This window comes from Athene cunicularia (genome assembly GCF_003259725.1).
Source record: "Athene cunicularia isolate RWA chromosome 2 unlocalized genomic scaffold, athCun1 chr2_part1, whole genome shotgun sequence".
In the NCBI taxonomy this organism is placed as follows: domain Eukaryota; kingdom Metazoa; phylum Chordata; class Aves; order Strigiformes; family Strigidae; genus Athene; species Athene cunicularia.
In genome coordinates, this window is record NW_020799095.1 from 56,536,641 (window position 1) to 56,559,767 (window position 23,127).

A 23,127-nucleotide genomic window follows, 5' to 3' on the forward strand; every position below is an offset into this window, starting at 1 on the left:
ATGTATGCTTATGACATAGCAGGTTTTCTTCACTATTTGCATTTATTGCTTGTATGCAAACATAGTCTGAGAATATTTTTTAAATTGGAATTTGTGTTAGCTGCTTTATTTTGCTTTATGTAAAACCATATGAAGATAAAGTGTAGAGCAAAAGAACGGTTGCTGTGTGACCTTTACAGTCTTCGAATCTGCTGTGGCCCCATTTCTGCTCTACAGAAGTGCTTAGCAAAGGAGAGCATGTAGATTGTGCAATCTCAGTGCTTTAGCTAATATTTTCTTAGTTATATAAACAGTGATAGTTTGCTTGTCTCTTAGTAACAGCTTATTTTCTAGGATCACACAAGAGTTGGTGCAGATACTTCTCAGGATATACAGCTCTTTGGTATAGGAATTCAACCAGAACACTGTGAGATTGATATTGCTTTAGATGGAGAAGTTACACTCAGACCAAAAGAAAATGCAAGGTAAGAAGGATCAGCAGCACGTTCCAGTGAAGTGTTTGATTTTCTTTACCAGAAGATAACTTGCATGCATTTTTATTTTACCTAGTCAGAAGTCTTAACATTCTGATCAGTGAGTAGCTTCTATATAGATGAGAGATACTTAGAAGTGAAATTCAGTGATAAAACTGAGATTTCCCCACATGTGTACACGCCCACCCACCCACTCTGCAGCATAACAGGCTGTCAGTGGTTTCACTCAGAATAAACCATCGCAAGAAGGTATTCAGGAGGAATGAGGCACCATTGTTTTTCTGTATCTTGGGTGGTAAGAGGATCCCTGAGATGCTTCTGGCTATCGCGACCCATGTGATAGGTTAGTAGGATGTTTCTTGATGGGGGAGGATAAATTGTGCATCATGAGTAGTTCCTGTTGTAAAGCTCAGTATTTTAAAAATTGTTCGATCTTTAAATACTTCTTAAAATCTTTAATTACTGTTGTGTCTAGCAAATACACACTGTGAAGTCATGTTTCTCCTTTTGTTTCTACTTCTGTATTTTAATTATTTTTCATTTTGGGGGCACTGTGGCTTCTGGGTGGAATTGTAAAAGTCTTTGTTGCTTCATCTCCCATGGTGCCGTACCTTTGTCCTATTTAATAGTCATGCTGGTTGACTGAAATCTGAATATCTAAATAATGTATAGATTAGTACTAGAGTGAGAAACAGAAATTTGAGACACCTTTTAAAGAATCCGATCTGCTTTCAGTAAAATACCTCAACACTTGCATTTTTATTCTCCAGCCTACAATGCAAAATTTCAAATAGATGTGATTCAGACTTACGGTGATAGAATTACTGTGCTAGAAATCAGTCATTTGGACTGGCAAGTATAAAGGCATGTCAGTGGGAAAAAATATTTTCTTTTACTTGTGCCTGATCTGCACTGTAGCTGTTCTTAAGATACAAGCATCAACAGAAATTTAGTTACCACAGTTTTATTAGGGGGGGGGAAGAATCTGGTTCTAAATCAAATGCTTACATGTTTGTGTTGACTTGAGACAGCTGAATTCAGAACACTGCATCTGTAAAGGCTTTTTTAATTTTACCCAAGTTTTTTTTTCCCTTTCAAATAAATTGTTCTGCTTTCTGACTCACATATGCAAAAGTTCAACAGCTCAATTTTTCCCATTTTGTGATTGAAACTTAAATACAAAGAAACCTAAATGCAAATATAGCAGTATACCAGATGTTCACAAAAATAGAACCTTGTTAATAATAGAGCCTCCAGTTGTTGAAAGAATGAAACTTGGATCTCTAAGGGTCTTTTCTTATGCTTGAATGCCAAATATGTTAACAGTATGTTTTACAACTGTGGGTTGAGTAACATATCTTGGAGAGCTTTGTAAGTAGGATTTGCATGCATCCAGGTTTACAGACTGTTCATAAGAAACAGGCAGTGATCGAATTTGAGAAATAGACATTTAAAGAAAATTGTGCAACTAAAGCAACCTTGTCTATATGTTCACTGAAGAGTTGTACCAGCCAAAGTTGGAGGAGAAAGGTATTGTGTTTAATTCTGACAGTGGAAATCAGGCCAGTAACTTTCCTGTTGATTCTTTAATGAGAACCTGGCAGATTTATGCATTGTATGATACAAATCACCGTCTGTAGATGGGAGAAACAGTAGATCTTGTAGTTACTTTTCAACCTTTTATTTTTAGGGTTTCACTGAAGTTGGTTTGTTGGTTTTTTGTTTTTTGTTTTTTTTTTTTTTCCAGATCCTGTGTAAATGGTGCACTGGTATGTTCTGTCACTCAGCTATGGCATGGAGATAGAATATTATGGGGAAACAACCACTTTTTTAGGTAATAGTTGATTTGCATTCCAGCCTCTTACATTCAGCCTGTCTTTTTTTTTTTTTTTTCCTTCCACTGTTCTGCATAAACTTTTTAGAAACTGAATTTCAATTTTTACACAGAATCAATTTACCAAAGAGGAAAAGACGAGATTGGCTGAAAGACCTTGAGAAGGAAACTTCGTTAGGAGAGCATGACGTGGATGCCGCTAGTGAAGCTTCTTCAGAACCAGACTACAACTATGAGTTTGCACAAATGGAAGTTATTATGAAGACACTGAATAGTAATGGTAAGGCAACTGCCAGATAAAAATGTTCTTTTGTATTGTTTAACAAATGCAACACAGACCTTAATTTCTGGGTAAAAAATCAAGTGGTACACTTGTTCCAGGGCCTTTGGAGCATTTTCAGAACAAGATATTATATGGAAACAATGTTAGGCATTTATGTATATTTTAAAAATATATGTATCTAGGTATAAACACGGACACACACACAAATTAGTAGTTGGTTTGTCCCCTGACACACTATTTTATCTGTACATCTGCACTCCTTTATACTGTAGCAGAGTTGTAATCATACGCCTGTCAAATCCTCATCTAAGTCATACTAACCTCTTGCTTTTGCAAGTTACTGCAGACAAAAGGGTGCTTCAGATATGGCTCAGTTAATTTCATCCTTCCTTTTGTGTCAAATATTGCTGACACCATTTTAACCTGAGTAGAAAAACACTGGAATGATAACAAACTTGTAGTCAAATGTCAGCTAGCGTAGTTTTTAATGCTTGATCACTCTCAATATTTTATTTAATCTTTGTTAAAACCTATTTGATGCCTTTTTTGACAGTATAATAAAAATACAGCATATATAAAGTAGTGGCATGGTGAGCAATGTGGTGTTTTCATGGTTTCCAGAAGGCAAGTCATAGTTCATGTGATATAATATGCTATGAAGAAATGCTGAAAAACTTGGCAAAATACCAGGAAAAAAAACTGTACAGGTTTTTTAAATACACAAAATGTGAGAGGCAAATACCTTGGTTCTTGGTTACTGACCAAGAAGACATGACAGATGGTGTTTGATTGCTTTCTGTTCTTTTTTTCTTCGTATCTCTGCAGTATTTCCACTGTTTGCTGTGGTTTATTAGTTGAAAGACAGTATTTACTTTTTTTTTGGTGTTGTCTTATTCTTTATGTGTTTTGCCATTGAGTACATCATGCTGGTTTCATATGCTTGATGCTCCAGCAGTAGTTTGCAGGTTCTTTTACAGTTTTATTTTAATGGGATTGCTTGTGTGAGTTACAGGGTCAGGTCATTTAAGTTGATGTGAAATTACTATTTAATAACAGAAGTATTCTCATTATGGTTCACTCAAACCAGGAGACGAATTTCAGATGAATCTGCCATCTTGGTGGTCTTCAGTGTTGTCATCTCTCGTGAAGATTCTGTTGCCTGTTTTAAGGCCTCAAACCATCCCATATCTGTGCCAAAACTGGGACAAAGGTTTTGAACTCGATTGGCTCATGCATGAGACTGCTGGAGAAATTTGAAAGCATTAATTGATGCTTGATCTGCTTGTCACTAACCAGGGATTTGACTAAACTGTAGCAGTCTACAATGAGTCAGTGTTCTTTGAACGGGGGGTGGTGGTGGGGGTGGTGTTGTATTTTTTTGTTTTCATATTGTGTTATCTAGCTGATTAAAATGATTTTTCACAATATTTCAAGTGTCTTTACATTTTAGTTTAATAGGCTTTTTTGATTGTGGTTCAGGACAGCTTTTTTGTCTTGGTTGGTTGTTTTCTGTGTCTTTGCTCAAGAACAGTACAGACATTGCTGTTTCATTAGAGCTCTTTCCTCCATAATGCATAGCAAATGTTAGCAGTTGTACATGTCACACAGTTTCAGAGGTGTCATAACCCAATTATTCTGCTGTTTGTCTCTTCTGCTCCCTCCCACATAAGTGTTGCTTAATTAAGTTGGAGTAGTAAGTGATAATAAACAAACAACTGTGTGGATCATGGGCCGGTCTCTGATTCAAAGCTAGATAGCGCTTCCAAGTTCTGTTCTTCTCAATGGTATAGCTAAAATACATTTTTATCTGACAGGCTTTCAATTTGTTGGGTAAGAACTAAAGCAGCTTTGTTACAATACCATTTATTTATTCTTCCTTAAATGAAAAATAAATATGGCTAAGGAAGAAAAACCAACTAAGTAACTGAAGTCAGTTAATTCTATTATCCATATTCTCTAGAGAAACTCTAGGGGGGGCAATAAAGGGTTATTTAAAAAATTTGATTAGGTAATTATTTTATAGGCATGTATTGATATAGCCCAAAGCAAGAGAGTTTGGTTTTCCTTTGTTTTGGGTTTTGAGGTCGTCCCTGTCCTGTCCCGTCCCCCATCCCCCTCCCGTGATCTAGCTTCTCCAGGGCACAAACACATTTGTTTTTATGGCGTGTAACCAATACAACAGTGTCACATACAGCATCTGGCTCCAAAGAAGCTCTGAGGAAAATGTGTAACTTTGAAAACAGCTGTAAAGAAAACATCCAGATTCTTTCCTCCCTTCAGCATGTTAACTTCCTTTTGTGGGATTCTGTCAGATCAGCTTTATACTGCTGATTTGTGATGCTGATCAAACACAAAATGCAGCAAAGAAGTTTATTTTATTCTTGTATAGTGTGCAGTGGTTAAGTAAACAATGTGATTAGGTTATGCAGCTTCCCATTTAAGCAAACAAAACTGTTACAGCTCAGGGTGGGGATTTTGATGAAACTTACCAAAGCGGCCTTTGTCATAACCTTCTTCTAGCTTGCTTAGAAAAATGCACTTAGATGAAATCTTAAGGAATTTATTCACCATTGTTGTTACTGGATTAACAGATTCCAGATGTGAATTAAGTAACATTGCAGCAAGGTGATAAATGCTGTCCATCCTGTGGAGAAAGTACATTATTCTGGTTCAATGTTAATATTCTAACATTTTGCAGAGGATTAACTACACATGAATGGTCTTTTTAGGGCTGTTGAACTTGTCACATAAATATGTGGAGGACTGGGATTTGAGACTTTTGACACTGTATGGAATTTGCTGTGCATTTGGCAGGCGCTGGGTAGAATATTCCCTAATTTATTTGCCTTTGCATGAGAAGTAAAAAATTGTGTAACATCGTGTTTATTTCTAACTTAAACACTGTTGTAGTTCTTAATAATTGTGAAAAACTTGACTGTGTTTTTTTTAATCTTCTAACTAGATGTTTTATAATTCACACCATATTTTGCTTTTTCACTGTGAAAGGCTTAGGGTTTTCTGTATAAATGCTTTCAAAAGTTAAATTGAAGACTTATCTAAAAGTGTAAATTTAGCTTTTACTTCTCAATAAAAGCATAACCTGTTTCCCCCCCCCTAATAAACAACATATTGCTACATTGGTTTGTGTGAAGATTCAGGGAATGTGATTTTTGGCAGAGTGTATATAGGTGTTAGGGTGACCAACATACAGGGATGAAAACTCTGCAGAAGCTTTCATGTGAATCCTCTATTGCATGCTATAGTAACCCAGGTTTTGTTTTGTGTAGCATTGTAGTATCAGGAAAACTTGCACAAAATCTTATGAGAGCTGGGTTTGGGGAGTGAACACAAAACGGTTCATAACTAAATCACACTGAGTTTTCAGGTTTGGGGGTTTGGGTTGTCTTTTTTTTTTTCCTGAGAAACATGATTCTGGTGTGACAGTGAAATTGAATCTAGATTTCTTTTTGTCCCTCCTTTGTGACCAACTGGCATCCTTAAAAGCCACAGCGGTTCTTTTTTTTTTTTTTTATTTGCAGAATAGAAGAGGTATCACAAAAGCTGAAGTTTTTGCATTTGAAAATCCTGGCATGTCGCTTCCCCTAATAATCCACTGCTCCAACTATGGAGCTCTTCTCCCTTCCCCTTCTGATTTACAGAATCAGCAATCTGTTAGGTGATATGCTGTGACTCAGATCTTCATCTAGATTATTCCTCTTGCAAACAACTTTTTTGATGTATTTAAGCTTTCAGATTTTATATATATATATATATATATATATATATAAAGCAGATACAGACTGGTAGTATATAGAAGGAGTTTATTCCATTGAATTGCTCTTTCAGAGGCACAGTCTGGCACTGGACATTAAACTGAGACTAAAGAGAGTAATGTTTCTTTAATTTGAATGCAGTTTAGATTTTACCATCGCTGATTGACACAAACAGTTGTTTCAGGATAGAGTATCCAAATGGATATTTGTTCTGGGTTGATACTGAGATGAAATGTGGTTTGTAAAGCTAAATGCAGGATTCCCCTTCAGGACCTACATTGTCTGCTTCAGCACTGTGAGGCTGGTTCAGTGTGATGTGTGGCTAGTCAGACAATTTATTTTCTGGGATTTTCAGCTGTAGCTCTCAAACATGGCTTCATTCTCTGCCAAAATGGAGAAAGTAAATTGCTTTTTACTTCCTTAAGTCATTTCCTTCTCTGGTTAACATCATCTTCCATTGTATTTTACTTTGTTTTCTTCTTATTGATTTGTTCCCTCTTCCATCTATTATTTTTTTCCCACTGAGATTCTGGAATATATGTAACTTTACAGTACAGAAATATGCAATGGATGAGGGTCCTAACCATTGTTCAAGCCTCTTTGCATGCTGCTTTTTTAATTATTATTATTTGGCTTTATTCAATGCAGTATCTATTATTTTGGCTTTTGTTTTGGGGCCATCTTGTGTTTGCAGAGTCTCTGGGATATCTTGATTGCTGTTACCAAATAAATAGTGTTCTGTAATGCTCAAATGTCATTTTCTTACTCTTCTGGTTTTGTTTTTTTGTTTGTTTTGTTTTTTGTTTTTTTTTTCTTTTTAGACCCAGTACAAAATGTGGTCCAGATCTTGGAGAAACAGTACTTGGAAGAGAAGCGGAGTGCTCTGGAGGAGCAGCGGCTGATGTATGAACGTGAGTTAGAGCTGCTGAGGCAGCAGCTCTCTCCAGAAAGGCAGCATCAGCATGGCAGCGACAGACTCTCCTACACTGCTCAGACTGCACAGCAGAAAGTAAATCTCTGGACAGAAGAGAGGTGAGAATACTGGAGTTAAAACAAAGGAATTAATAAGAACTACAAAGGGTGAAAGATGGGGCTTAACCATCTGTCAGAAACTGATAATATTTTTTATGGAGTTGACACGCAGTACAAGATCTGCTTCCACTAAGGTGTTAGCATTTCATTTAGGACTAGGTTCTGATGTGTAACATGTCTACAAGAGCTGCCTGTTTAACACACAAATGAACTAAGAATTTAGCTTTTACTGATCAACATTGTAGAGCTTTTTTTTAAACTAGAAAATTGCTTCTGAAATATATGGTTTAGCAATTATTGTTTAAGTTAGTTCTGGAAAGAAAGGAGGGGATAGCACAGAGATAAATATGTCAACTAAGAGTAAGGAATCCACTGACGATTGTGTGAGAGTATACAACAGCACGGTATTTTGCAATCTATAAACCATTAAAAAATACAGAAAATAAGAGTCCTTATATATTGTACGTATGTGCTTCTAAAAGTAAGCCCAACTTGAGGAGAGATTTGTTGTGTATTTGAAGAACTGCAGAATATTCATAGAGTATGTTTGAGCTGTGCAGGAAGTGAAAGGCTTACCGTGAGGTGAACAGGCCTCTTTCCAAAGGGAATAGCATGGCACCTGCATGCAGCATTGATGAAAGATTGCAATATTTGCAGGGAGAGTTAAAAAAAGCAGACTAGGAAGATGTGAGCAGAGTTTAAGTAGCATGTGTTTGTTTGCATCTTGACAATGAGAGAAGCTTGTGCTTGGTATCATTGGGGAGAAGATGCCAGCTCTGTGGAGAGAAGTTCTAAGGGCAACAACTGCAATGATTTAAGTTTTCTGCGTGCAGATGAGTATTCTCTCATTGGGTTAATTCAGCAGAAAGAATAACTAGATGTACTAATGGGTTTCTTGTAAGTTTCTTTTAAATCTGTTTTCTTTTAAAACAGAAGCTTCATTATTCACTCAGCATTTTTTCTATATGTAGTTTGAGTGTTCTTCCTATTTTGATTATTTTTGCTTTATTCTCCACTGTTATAAAAAAAATCCATTAGAGGTGTCTAAAGAAAGATAGCCAAGACTTTGTTGCAGCTTTCAAATTCAGTGTTAGAAATAGAACAGGACAGATCTTGCTTTAGTTTTTGTGCAAGGTTTTGTTTTGTAATTTCTGCCCAGTTTGGCCTGGGAAAAAAACTAAACAAATGACAAACTGTTGACCAGCAATGACTGGAATGTTTTCCGTGGCAAGTATAGGGAGAAGTAAAGCTGTGTTTCAACTTCAATTAAAATAATTGTTTGCCCCTGTAAGAGCTAAAAATGGAATCATTGGGAACTGAATGTAAAGCATTGCAGAGTCATGGTTGGGATTTGCAGGGTGGTTTAGGGCCTCAGAAGGAGTGCAAAATGAGAAACACACTAGTTGGAATCCTTGCTATTCAGAACTGCTTTGAGCACAGCAAGGCCGTCAAGAAATCATTGATAACCCACTTCAGTAGCAGAGATAAGAACTGGGCTTATTGTCAAGGAAAGCAACACCTCTGAAAAGATGGAATAAAAGGGAAAAGGAAGTAGCAAAAAAGTTGCCTGTCCTTGAGAGCTGAGAAGAAAAAATTGTAATTGTTCAACTTAAAATTAACCAGTCTCCATAACCATGTAATGACATTAAAAAAAGAGAGAATCTAGAGTGACTTAGATTTCAGCTAGTCTTCTCAGTAGTTGTTAGACATTTCTTAGGTGGAGTTGTGCCTTGAACAAGCATTTTTGCCTCTGGATGTCATGGGTGAATGCTTTATATAACTGTTGAACTACTTGAAGATTGTACTTCACATCGTAAAAAAGAGGAAAATGAATGCTCTTTGTAGCAATCAGTAAGGAGGCTGATAAATGTTTTGGTGGCACTGCCATTGAATAAGCAGTTTTCTGGAAGAATTCAGTTTCCTGTCCTCCATAACATCATCTTATGCATACTTTTATTTATAGTTCTAGAATAGGTTTGGACTTCTGAAAAAAAGGCAGAAAAAACCGAATCTTCTTAAATAAGAAAAAAAAAAATTTTGTTGGGAGTTATTTCTGCTGTAAAACCATGGCAACATGATACTGAAAGGGTGTTTACTAGCTAACTGGCCAGAGGGCAAGAAATGCAGGAGAAAATGGGAAGACTGGATCTGAAGAATGTGCAAAAGAGCTGTGTCTGGATTGCATGGGATTTGATTCCTGCAGTTTTAGCTGTCACTCTGTTGCCATTGCAAATGAGGCTGAGTTCTACTGGAGCAGCCAGCAAAATGAATTTGATAGGTATCAGATGTAGACACGTGGTTATACCTGTCAGATCAGCTATAACACATTGCACATTTATTTGGCTGTACGCTGACTGTGGAAGGACAGGTGATACCTGACCTGGCATTAAAAAGTGTTGGCATAAAGTTAACCCATTGTAACTTTGAACAAATTTAGTTTGTTAAGGTGAGGGGGGGAGTGGTGGTGGTGTACTGCACCAGAGGTTTAATTCAGCATATTCTTTATCTGGCATTAGGAATTCCAGAGACTTGCAATGACACCTGGTGAGCAATTGTTTCAGGATATCATGTTCAGTGGGTGTTTGCTTTGGTTAATATCCTAGTGGAGCTTGTCATATGTTTTGTGTAGTAAGAATTAAAAAATCCTATCTGAAACTTTTTTTTTTTTTCCCTGTAAGTTTCTGGAAAGGTACTGGCACAGCTGTATACAGGAAAACACAACTATAATGAGAACTACCCATAATAATTGATTTGGTTACTCATAAGTCCTCCTTACAGTCTTAAACCATTCCTTTTTCAAGAATCTAGCTAAGAAAAGATTGGTGTGGGAACCTCCCCAAAAAGCTTGCCAGATGCTGGTTTCTCGGATCAGGGAAGGGGCTGGCTGTAGCTGAGTTCTATAGCTCTTGATCCACTTACAGATCAAAGCTGCCTTGTTTCTCAAGCAAGCCAGCTGCCTCACAGTTGTTGCAGGTGTAATGCACTCTCAGTATTAAGTACTGTTTAGTGAGTAATTCTTGACTCTACCTTCATTTTCTGAGTGAACCCAGAATTATAGCTGTTTCTGGAATATGTCACTGCCATGATCTGGAATTGCTCGTTTAATCTTGGTAGCCTGGATAATAGAAGCAAGAGGCAGAAACACAGGAGTTTTCCATATAATGGAAAGCATTATATAGAACAGATATGGAGGAAGTGGACTAAAAATCTGCTGATAGCAGCAGCTATTTAGGATCCAACAAAACCCACCACTGTTGCAAACTTAGGCCAGGTAGGGGAGGGAGACAGAGCTGCATGTTTTAGCTTGTTGAAAGCATTAAAATTCAGGGCTGTTTGCTAATGCAGCTGGTCGTTTACGACTTTGGTATGGTATCAGGGAAGCAGCAGTTTTAGTTACCCAGGATGCTCTTTGGGATGTTTCAAAGAAAGACAGCCACTCAAGAAGAATTCTCTTGGGGACTGAAAGACATATTAACAGTTGTTTGTTGTTTGTACTATAAAGACATACAAAACATCTAAGCTTATCTGAATAAAGACAAAGTAGGCAAATATTGTCTGTATTCGCAGCAAGTGCTGGTTATATATATATATATATACATATATATATAAAATAAAATATCTGAAGTTTGATCATGAGTTTTGTGCAGATGATTACACACAGTAAGTGCTGTTGGGATTACAAAGAAGGGCAGAAAGGGGGAATTCACATTTGCTCAGAGAATAACCGTGATACTTTGAACAGCCAAATTAAAGATGAGAATCCCAGGTGAGAGTGTATCTTAGCATCACAGGTGGAGGTATAGTATGTGTCATAGCAGGTTTGCCAGGTGTTACGTTAGAATAGATTTGTTCAGACAGACCTTAGAAACCTTTTTGGAATTTGTCCAGGGACTGTTAACTGTACAGAGTGCACAAGCTTTAACCTGTGCTCATTCATCTGTTACTTAAAAGGTACTTTGGGTATATAGGACTTTAGATTTTACTTTTTTTTAATGTGTACACTTGAGATGGCTTAAGTATATGGAGGGAGGTCTGGGGGTCTGTAGCACTGCAAAACCCTAGCTGTGATGTAAAGCTGTGGCCTGCAGTGATTGCAGGTTCCAACATCATGATCTGAGGAAAAGCAGGTTTTATCAAGATGAACTCTCACATGTTGGGACTGGTATTTTCTGAGGAACAGGACTCCAGATTAAAGACAAAGACAGCTGCAATTATTTCATTTCTTGAAAATTAGAAATGACCCTAGGGTCATTAACAAAGGTCATTTAACAAATCATCACTGTAACAGCTCCCATAGTACTGTGCCCTCTTATTTGTGCATTACTGTGCTAGACTTACCTCAACAGTAATATATTTGTTTAATAAGTGATCACTGCTTTTCCTCAATAAAATTGTCTGATGGTTTCATGTTTGCTGACATAGTGCTATACAGCATTTTATCTTAAACGTGCTTCAGAAAAGTCTTTGTTAGTACCTCTATTTGCAACTTTCCAATAATAGAAATAGGTTTCTGTGTATTTTTCATGTTACCTACTGCACCACAGGGATGAATTGTTTCGACAGAGTCTGGCTAAACTTCGAGAGCAGATAGTAAAGGCAAATACACTGGTGAGAGAAGCAAACTTCTTAGCAGAAGAAATGAGTAAGCTAACAGATTATCAAGTAACACTTCAGATCCCTGCTGAAAACCTCAGTGCCAACAAAAAGGTAATGACAACAAAGAATTCTGGAAAATGTAATTTTAGGGCTAATCTAAAATATGTAGACATATATAACATTCCTCTAACCTGAGGTCATACGGTGTTACTTTTGTTAGATTATGCTAAGGCAAAATATGGGTGCCACCTGACTTTAAAATATTGAAAGCGAGTAATTATAAGTAAAACTGGGAATGTAGCATTGTTTGGCTCTTGCTGTTCTTTCATATGTATGATCACCATATGCACATGCAGTTTGTGAACAGACATTTGTGTTCTGTTGCTGTAAAATCTGCATTTTGTTATGTCTGCAAAGTTGCCATTGTTGTTACAGATGCATACAATTTTTGTCTTAAGGGTTTTCGAGTTATAGTGCTGCTGTTAATATAATGATAGCAATTAGGATAATATGCTTGTCATAAGTGATTTGACTGAGAGTGTTAAATGTTCCTGTGTGAATGGTAGTTCTCTGGGTAGAAAGAGGTCTAGATCCTCAGAGATGTATAGGGTGTGCTGTGTTTGAGGACATGGCTGTATGAGTATGTTTGAGTATGGCTGGCATGCAGAGAGAAGCTGTATGTTCTGTATTTTATTCCTTTTTAGGGATGCAGTTTAAGTGAGGAGGTACTTACATGCACCTTTCCTGCAGTGATTATTTTTTCCTCTGATTTAGAGGGGTGCAATAGTAAGTGAGCCTGCTATTCAAGTGAGAAGAAAAGGAAAAGGTACTCAAGTGTGGACTATTGAGAAACTAGAGAACAAATTGATTGACATGAGAGACCTCTATCAAGAGTGGAAGGAGAAGATTCCTGAGGTATTGTATTTATTTTCTGAAAAGGATCAGTGATTGAGTTTGTTTTCTTTTAACCCCTTTTAATATGTTGTACAGATCAAGTGCAATGACTTGGTATATGAATGGGTACAGTATTGTGGTTTGTTTTTTTTAAAAAACAGACAAACAAACAAAACAACTAACTGTGAATAATACTAAATTCTCAAAATGCCCATGCATAATAAAACACAACTATGCCATATCCTCACTTGCATTCTCAGATATAAGTGTGATGAGGTCACATATAATTGTGCTGAGGTAGTGACTCATGATACTACTAAGGGCGTACATTTACTGGGCGTAATATAGGTGCCATGCAGATAAGCACCAGCTCTAAATGGAAGCAGAAAGCTGCAGTAGAAATAAAATTGAACTGCAGTCAATAACAAAGCTAGCAAGGATGCTTCTTAGATACACTCAAGGGGCAGAAGTTATTAGTGGGGTAGAACTTGATCTTAAAATGTGGAATATTCTGTAATTTCATTTGTATATCCATGAACCTTAAAGCAGTGAAGAAATCAAATAAAGACTTAGTCTACATCAGTATCTCTGTCAAAACTAAGTGGTGTTTCCTCAGAATTTTAGTACTTTAGCCTTGGCAGATAAGCGTGAGACTTGTCAAAAGCTTGCTGGTTTACTGGCAAGAGATACACAAGAGATATGGTGTTCCAGAAGACATCCTCTGACTATCCAGATAGAAGTGTATAGGAAGTATATCTTGCTGTCTTGGGGCTGATAGGGAGCACCTAAATTCCTTGTATCAAGAATCATTCTCAAATATGTTTGAACAGCTGTTGTGCCTTTGTTACATGCCTTGGACGAGACAATGGGAATCTCTAAAATCATAACACAGGGGAGGTCAAGCACTTCATCTGTGCCCATTGAAGACAACGATGATTTTGCTGCTGACTTTAGTAAGAACTGATAGCACATCCTTTTGAATATATTATGTCTGCCTGAGCCAGGATCGTCCTTGCCATGACCTATGTTGTCCATAATGCATGTGTTCTATGTGCTACATAGAAACACGTAGGTCAAATGCATGTGTTGAAAACGAAGGAAGAGGAGGAGAAAAGGAGCTAACAAGTCTGCTGAGGAGTGCGTATTGTGCTAGGAATCTGCATGAATTCTTTGTGGCTGTATAGGGGATACTTGTGTAGAAAATGCTACAGATGTGATCTCAGCTCTATGGAAGTCCTAAGAACACTTATAGGTTTAAGTGGGAGTCATCCTGTACCTTCCCTTTTGCCCCTGTTGTGGTACCCAGCAGCCAGAGCAGCTGTTCAACCTAGGGATGATTGGTCCTGTCATTTTAAAAGTGTAAACAGCAGAAAAGTAAGGTGAAACTTCTTGAAATCAGTGGCTACTGTGCTTGCTCATGGTAAAATCCACTTTATCTTGACATCACTAAAAAAAATGCAGGTCATCATACTACTATATCCCACAGTAAAGAAAGAATTGTATAATGTCTTATCTCAAAAATTTCATTTAAGATTTCTGATATGCTTTTAGTCTCTTTCTACTTGTGTAACAGGAAGGAACAGAAAAGATTGTTAGCGACTTAATTTTTCTGCCATGATCTCATACCATGCGGTTATTTGATTTTGTGTTCCCACGCATACAGCTTTTGACACAACTTTTATAATCTTTAAAACAGATAAGGAAGCTGATTGGCAAAAGAGGTGATCCTTTTTATGAAGCGCAAGAGAATCACAACTTAATTGGCGTCGCCAATGTGTTTTTGGAGTGCCTTTTCTATGACGTGAAGCTGCAGTACGCTGTGCCCATCATCAGCCAGCAGGGGGAGGTAAAGCCCTATAGTGCCCTTAATGCATAGCGGGCTGGGCATAGTACCTGTGCACTCGTACCTCTGGGGGAACATGGCGTTTGCTGGGAGACAATCTACACCGATTTTTTGAACGAGCAAATGATGCTTACTGTCTTGTTTGCCAGCGAATAAGTCTTTTCCAAATTGCTGTGTATGTTTTCTGTTTAATTGTTTACAATTGACCAGCTGCTAAAGTAGTAGAATAAAATTCCTGGTATCAATGTAGGTAACTGAGCAAACCCCATCATATTAAGGTTCTGATGTACAGTCATGACACTGTATACCTTTTCTGGTTTATGTGAACTAAAAAGGTCAGTAATTCTGCATGCAAATAATTTTTTTTTTTTTATTCCTTTCTCCTCTTTTTAAACATTGTTATTTTTCATTTGGTGGATGAGAGCTGTTTAGTTCTGTTTCTGCACACCTCTGAGTGTTAGATATCTAACATCTTAATGTCTTTAAGTCCCTTGTGCACAAATTCTTACTATTTGTGTTGCCTTAGGTTTCAGGACGGTTGCATGTTGAAGTAATGCGAGTCACTGGGTCTGTCCCGGAACGTGTGGTAGAAGGAGATGACTCATCTGAGAACTCCAGTGAGAGTGGGAGTCTGGAGGTCATGGACAACAATGGCGAAATTATCCATAGAGCGAAAAAGCTCTCCTGCAGGGTAAGGGAGAACACATGATGAAGGTAACAGTTTCAGGCCTTTGTAACTAGTCAGTCTGTCAGTCAGTCTGATTTAAAGTACTTAAGCTATGTAAGCAATTGCTTGATCAAAATTCTCTTGAAGAGGAAGACTTCTCTTGTTCCAGTTCACTGTAGGTCAGTCTGTGGTTGCCAGTGGCTGAATTAATTCACATTAGTTTCTAGTATATGCAGGTTTACATAATAAATACTGATGTTACAAGGACTGTCCTTGGCAGACCCCGAAGGGGAAACAGTTTTTCTGTATATCGATCTCCTACAGTTTGATTGATCATCTAATGTAGTATGGATGGGTGATGTCTAGATTTCATTTCTTCTGTGATGAAGTGCTTAATTTGTTACTTGAGCTTATTAGCTTCCTCAAAGAAAACATGTACATAGGTGGGCTAGTTAGATGCATGTAACCGCTTTCCTTGGATTTGCATTTCTGTGTATGCAAAATATAGATTTCCTAAGTATGGACACCCTTACAAAGCAATTGGAGGTGTCCTTTAAAAATTCTTCTTGGCTGTTGGTACTTTTGGATTAAATACTTAGTTTCTGAACAATTTATAATTGTAGAAGAAGCAATCATATTTATGACATCTGTTTTGTCTCCTCAGGTAAAAATAAAAGAAGCAACTGGACTGCCACCTAATCTCTCCAACTTTGTCTTTTGTCAATACACATTTTGGGATCAGTGTGAGTCAACAGTAGCGGCACCAGTGGTAGATCCAGATGTGCCTTCACCTCAGAGCAAAGATGCTCATTTTACAGTGACCTTCTCTCACTGTAAGGTAACTATTTTTGTTATGAAACGGTCTTACTGGGAAGACAGTATGTTTGAGATAAGTTGTTCAGAATTTGAGCCTTGTTTTGCTGGGGAAAGGAGGAAAGAAACAAATCATATATGAATAATGACTTCTGACTATTTTAGAGTGCCGTAATATTTCACTTAATCACTTCAAAGTGAAGCAAAATTAAAAACTTTTAATTAGTAGTCTTTTAAATTCAGACGTCATCTTTAGTGCGTGGGGGAAACTATAGTTGTATAATGATACCTTGTTATATGCTTGTTTGGTAAGCTCAGTAACCTAAAAAAGATCACTGGAGCTGTGGCATTGTTTTTATGGAAATCTTCAAAGCATGAAATGCAGTATGCAGAAGCAGGAGATGATACATTTCACAACTTTCTTGACCAGAGTTGAGCTTTATGATCCAAACTGTAGGGTTTTACCATGCAGGTAGCTATTTGTTTGGTGTGTCCTTACAAACTAGTTGAGGAGATAATATTATTTTGTTTAATTGAATGTGACTTGTTTTTCTCATTGACAGGACTATGTGGTAAATGTCACGGAGGAGTTTTTGGAGTTCATTTCCGAAGGAGCTCTTGCTATTGAGGTGTGGGGTCACAGATGTACTGTCAATGGCAGCTCTGTTTGGGAAGTTGATTCTCTTCATGCTAAAACTAGGACACTGAGAGACAGGTACAAATAAATTACACATGAATGCTTTCATCAGCTTTCCAAAGGCTTTCTAATACTTGTGCACAAAATGTACTTTGATGAGGTAACAGTTAGTTTTTGTGGGGTGTCTTTTTAGGTGGAATGAAGTAACTCGAAGAATAGAAATGTGGATTTCCATACAGGAACTGAATGAGATGGGAGAATATACTGCAGTTGAACTCCATCAGGCAAAAGATGTAAACACTGGGGGAATTTTCCAGCTTAGGCAGGTATGTATCTTTTCCCTGTCTTCTTATTCGTGCTTAAATTGATTCTTAATTTCATTCTTAGTTTCTCCTTGTTTTTCTCTCTCTCTTTCTTCCTATCTCTCAATTACCTGTTCAGGGTCATTCTCGCAGAGTTCAGGTGACCGTGAAACCTGTACAACATTCGGGAACGTTGCCTCTCATGGTAGAAGCAATTCTTTCAGTCTCTATAGGTGGTGTGACTGCCAGATCAACCAAATTGCAAAGGGGCTTGGACAGCTACCAGGTAAGACAGTTAATTTTTCATGCATTGATTTGGTTTGGTTTGGTTTTGCTGTTCTAGATCCAGTCCAACATCATTCCAAAAGGGACCTTAGCACGCTGGTACATGATACGTTAGTTTGCAGTTTTACACATTTGAGGTTAATACATATACTTTGAGTGTATAGTGTTAAATCCGCTTCATATTTCACTTATAACTCAGTGTATAACTGATAAAATACCAAGTCTGGTATTTGAATATTTACAGGACAGCAGGAATATGGAAATTGTTTTTACCTTTGTGTGTAGAGGTGATTAATGCGCTAGGAATTATTAGTTTCCCTCCCTTACAGGGACGGTGAAAGTTGAGGAGGGGAAAAGCAGGAAAAAAAAAAGAAAATTAGTAGAGAAAATGTCTTACGGTGAGATACTACTAACCATTTCAAAAAAGGCTGAGTTGTTTGATCAGAATCAAAAATAGCCATCACTGAATGTCAAAGGGCTATTTCCTGTAGCAGAAAAAGTCCTTAGGAATTATAAATGACTTTAAGCTGACACTGGACAAATTAATGTTGTAAATAAAGCATGATTTTAACAGTGATGTCAGCAAACAAGTGGAATGGGCCACCCAGGGAAGCAAGGTGCCTTTTACCAAAAGGGTTACGTACAGAACCACAAGTAATTATAAACTGTCGAACTTGAAGATTGGTGATATGTTTGCTCAGTCCTTTTACTGGCACTGTATTCTGGGATTTTTGGTGGTGTTTTGTTGTTTTTTTTTTAATACAAAATATTCACTAATACTCAAATCATGGCTGAGCTGCTGTAGTCTGTAATGAAAAAAGTCAGTTTCTACCTGTTAATGAGACTTGATTATTTGAATATTGTAATTTTAACTTTTTACAAGTTTGTGGCAGAAATGTTTGTTTTCATATATTGGGGTATTTCTGTGAGTTTCTGTTGAGAGAAATGCATGTGCTTTTGTGTTTTACAAAATCTATTTTCTCCTACCAGAAAGAGGAGGATGATGGTGGTGATATGGATAGTTACCAGGTATTGCTGCTGTTGCTGTCAATCCTGTGGCATGGGGCACAGCTAATGCTAATAGCCAGCAACTTTCAAATGAACAAGCGTACTTGAGCAAGCAAAAGCGGCTCTGAAATATGTGCTGTGCATTTAAGAGGCTACCTGGGCTATGAAACACTGCTGTTTCAATTTATCTTGTGACTTTATACTCTTGCAGTGTGCTCTCTTCTCTAGTATGCAGCAGTCAGCTCTCCTAACTGGCTACATGAATTGCTTTGTGAATAAAAGCTTAGAAACTTTAGAATGAAAACAGTTCTCAGTGAATATCATAGGGAAAAGCACAACCACCTGCAGCTGCAGGCATCTTTCCCAACCAAATTATATGGCATAGGATGTTTTCTTTGTTTTCTAAAGAAAACATTGTAACCTTTTAAGTTTGTATAGTTTTCTGAAATGCTTGTGAGAGGGTAAGATATGAGTGGGGAGAATACAGAAGCTTCAGTGAAGCAATTTTTTTTATCTACACAAAAACCCCCTTGAGCCTATTTTTTTTTTGGTGATAATTATAAGACAGTCACAGTTCAGGCAGTATAACAGAAGATTCATTTAAGAGGTGATAAAGGGCAGAAGAGGAAATGCCTAAAAAAGTAAAACACATTTCAGACTTCTACATGGAAGACTTATTCCTAATAGTCAACCTTACAGAAGTAAAACCAGTTAGGTGAGAATGCTGACGTCCCTCAAGATAATGTATTTTTACAGCAATTTCAAAAATATCAGTTAAGGTACTAACTTCTTGCGGGCTGTTTCTGCGCTTCCTGACATATCACAGAGAAGAACAAAGCAGATTTTCTGTGATACCACAAAGCATGATTGCATGATGGGTTTTGTTTGCATGAGAAATCTTTTAATTGCACTGATAGCAGCTGCTAGCAATGGAATTTTGTGCAGGTTTGAGGGCATACTGACCTGTCTAATCTTCAGGAGAACTTACGATCAACTGATGATATCTGTTTTTCCTATTCCATATGGTGTTAGAAGGTTTGATTGCCACTTCTATGAGTAATTAGCCTATGGTATATAATTCTGTTCAGCAACTGAGGCAATCACATTTTCTTTTCCTCCTGTTGGGATTTGAAACTTGAAAACAAATAAGCTTCCATTCATGGGTGATGAGGTACTTAATCAGTGTGCATGTCATTCGGGGCAAAAAAGTTTTCTGCATCATGCAAGCTGTTTAGTATCAATTCCAATGAAATTATCACAAACTCACCGCCCTTTAATCTTAACCACATAGTCTAATAACATTCTTTTCTCTTTCCATGTTAGGAAGAAGATTTAAACTGTGTACGAGAAAGATGGTCTGATGCATTGATAAAACGCAGAGAATACTTAGATGAGCAGATTCAAAAGATCAGCAATAAACAAGGTTTGAAGCTTAAAGTCCCTGTCATAAGTACTTATCCCCTATACTATAAAAAATTTATCTCATACATAATCTAATCTTTTTCACTGTAGAAAAATCTGAGGATGATATAGAACGAGAAGCCCGGCTGGTTGAACAGTGGGTAGGGTTGACAGAAGAGAGGAATGCAGTGTTTGTTCCAGCACCAGGCAGTGGAATTCCTGGTGCCCCTGCAAACTGGTAGGTTCAGAAAAACCACTGGAGTGGTTAGTTTTTCCTATGTGAACATTGCACACTACAAGGTAAAAAAATCTGAGGATATTTTAGAGCTTTCTACATTTTCATGTAATACTACAAATTACACTCAGCTGTCAGTAGGCTAGAAGATCAGGCACTGATTTGAATGTAAGAAAAGTTTGCTTAGTTAACATATTACATAAAGTAGCATTGAGATAGCTTTCAAGGTTTGAAAATCACTTTTGAATTTAACATAGTATTTCACAATTTTACAAAATTCTGAAAGAAGCTACCCTGTAGTTTGACTCCTTTCAGAAAAGGAGTTGTTCAAAAAATGAGTAGTAGAACATGTGATAATTTCATTGATAAGGGGTGAGGAGGGAAGACATTCTATTTCAAAGGATGTATTCTCTTCTGTTTCATCTGAATTTCTAAAATATTTCTCTTAATTTTATTTAAATTTGTGTTTTAACTAAGATCATTGGAACTAACATGCAAAAGTGAGGAATGCATTCAGAAAAGTATGGACAAGAAATATGACTCTAATCAAGTGTACACTGGTGTCTCTGATAATAATACCTCTTCTTCACTGGGTGAATGATGTAGTGATACCCTTACCTTGACATTTTTTCCCCTTATCTCCCTGAAGTGTGCTGTGGTCATATAGCTAAAGGTGTATATATTGACAGGAAAGACTGTGCCTGGCCAGTAGTTACATGTCCAGTTGTTTGAAAGGTTGCTAACCTTTATGTGTAAAATGACTACAACCAGTTAACTTTGTAAGAAACAGGGCAGGATGTTTAAAACTCATCTTCACAGCAGCTGAAAGGTGCTGTCTGGTGTGAACTAAGTTTTGGCAAAGCATTATGTTTCGCTGCATATGTAGATAAACAAAGTATTGTCTGTGCAACATAAGCATTCAGATTAGCCATCAAAATGTTGACAGCTTTAGTCATTGGTTACAGTTAATGGAGATCTGTTTGACCAAATTAGATGAGGTGTGAATTTGCCCTCCTTGTTGATTGCAGTTTGTTTTGTTTCAGGATTCCACCTGCAGGAATGGAAACACATATACCTGTCCTCTTCCTTGATTTGAATGGTATGTTCTAACAGGAGGTAAGAAATTTATGGTGAGGGGGATTAGTTTGGATCAATAAACTTGTAAATGGAAGAATGAATCTGAAATGTCTTAAGAAATCAAACAACTCTTGGCAATGGCACTGTCTGATGTGGTTTGTAAAATGTTTTTTCTTCTCATTCTATATGTTGGAATAATTAAACCCATCTATTTTAAAATAAAGATAAAAATTGGGGAACATAGAATACAGGGATAGGCTGTACAACAGAAAATAGTGTAAGAGAGCAAGCTTAGTTTAAATCAAACAGCAGATAAGAAAATCCTGTAGATGTTTTGATGTGCAAATCCACTTGTCCTTAAAGCACTGATGGAGAATGTCCCAATGCTTTAAGACCTCCTTCCACTGTGCTCTCTGTAGAGTCTTGAACTGGTTTAATGAAGAGTGTGTTAGGGCTATAATGAGTGTTTTGTTAGAGAATCTAAATGTTCTCCCTTTGAAGGTATTTAAGTGTGAGAAGGCTGTTGATATATATTCTTAAGATGCAGATACACACTGTAAGCAACAAGAGACTAGTTAGCACTGCATTTAAGGACTATTTAGGAAGCAAGTCTGTAAGTATAAATTTGGACATGAAGCAGAGGAGTATCCCACGGGCCCCGTCACATCCACCACCTGTAGTCTGCTAGACATAGGCAACACATTAATAGCTGCGTTTGGAAAATTATATACACGCTTTCTTTCATCCGTGCTCACAAGGAATGTTACTTGCTTTTTCGTTATCAGCAGAGGTTAGCAGATAGAAGGTCAAGTAGGATATTTAAACAGATTGATGGATGATTGCACAAGGTGCATTTTTTTATTTAGCTAAAAGCCTAATATAGCCAGAACTGCTATTCTCAATTTAAAGATTCCCTGATATATCAGAAGTGATTTAATTAAGAGATGAGCTAGTTAGGCTGGCAGGTAGATAAATCAGAAATTTCTGGCTGGGTAAGTCAATATTATGAATACCTAGAAATAGTTTTGAATTCCATTTAGGTTACGTGAGAATGTGTTCAGGCTGAGTCTTGGCCTGGTTTTACTTCCCTTCTTTCATATGGTGAAATAGTTTTCAAAATATTGCATAATAATAAGATTAATTAGGATTAAATGTATTATGAAATATGGGTAGAACTGTATTACAACTTTGCCTCTATGTATTAATATCCTTTGTTATAAAACTCTTTCATTCTTTGCACGTTTGTTTCATTAGCTGATGACCTCAGTGCCAATGAACAACTTATAGGTCCCCATGCATCAGGAGTTAACTCAATACTACCAAAGGAGCATGGGAGTCCATTCTTTTATCTGCCGATCATAAAACACAGTGATGATGAGGTAAATTGTTAGCAAGCCTCCTTCTTGACAACTGCAGCTTATGTTAACACTTTCTTCTTACGTTTTATTTTCTACTTGTATGTATTTAATCATTATTATTATCTTTTTGTCTTAGAAGTACCATCTGTATCTAGTGCTGCCTTCGTTTTCTGGCCTATTTATTTAGAATTTAAGATGATACAACTTGTTAGCTCTTCTGCCTTAATTCAGAGGTGACAAGTCTTAGCTCTTCTTGGCAAAACAATAATTCAGCTACCTGACTCAAAATCCCTTTTTCTTCTTTCCTCACCCCTTTGTCGTTCCTCTTGCAGGCTCTTGATTCTTCAGAGAAAACTACTTCATTTATTGTGCACACTAAGCAAAGCTTAGTATTTAAATAAAGCTTTTTCCTTTGTAATACACAGTTTTTTACTATAAAATCTGGTAATTGTTGGAAATGAATGGTTCTGAACTGATTTTTTGAATTTAATTCCTTTCTTCCACATTCTGTGCCAACTCAGGCCATTGCTTAAGAGACCATTTCCAGAATAAATGGGACACTGAAGCTGGGAAAGGAGGCAGGGGGAAGGAAAAAAATGTTCTTCAGGATGGGAGC

At 37.1% G+C, this 23,127-nt stretch overlaps 1 protein-coding gene across 1 annotated transcript in view; it reads left to right on the top strand.

The window, feature by feature from the left end:
* KIF13A (kinesin family member 13A) overlaps nt 1-23,127 on the top strand; it is a 112,541-nt gene that overhangs the window by 71,302 nt on the left and 18,112 nt on the right. Inside the window, exons 13-28 of the mRNA XM_026842326.1 lie at nt 334-464; nt 2,221-2,307; nt 2,421-2,587; nt 7,185-7,395; nt 11,940-12,102; nt 12,766-12,906; nt 14,582-14,731; nt 15,255-15,419; nt 16,060-16,233; nt 16,772-16,923; nt 17,039-17,171; nt 17,287-17,433; nt 19,764-19,863; nt 19,953-20,079; nt 21,120-21,175; nt 22,408-22,532. Of these exons, the coding sequence (XP_026698127.1) occupies nt 334-464; nt 2,221-2,307; nt 2,421-2,587; nt 7,185-7,395; nt 11,940-12,102; nt 12,766-12,906; nt 14,582-14,731; nt 15,255-15,419; nt 16,060-16,233; nt 16,772-16,923; nt 17,039-17,171; nt 17,287-17,433; nt 19,764-19,863; nt 19,953-20,079; nt 21,120-21,175; nt 22,408-22,532 (2,229 nt within the window). The remainder of the gene's footprint in view (nt 1-333; nt 465-2,220; nt 2,308-2,420; nt 2,588-7,184; nt 7,396-11,939; nt 12,103-12,765; nt 12,907-14,581; nt 14,732-15,254; nt 15,420-16,059; nt 16,234-16,771; nt 16,924-17,038; nt 17,172-17,286; nt 17,434-19,763; nt 19,864-19,952; nt 20,080-21,119; nt 21,176-22,407; nt 22,533-23,127) is intronic.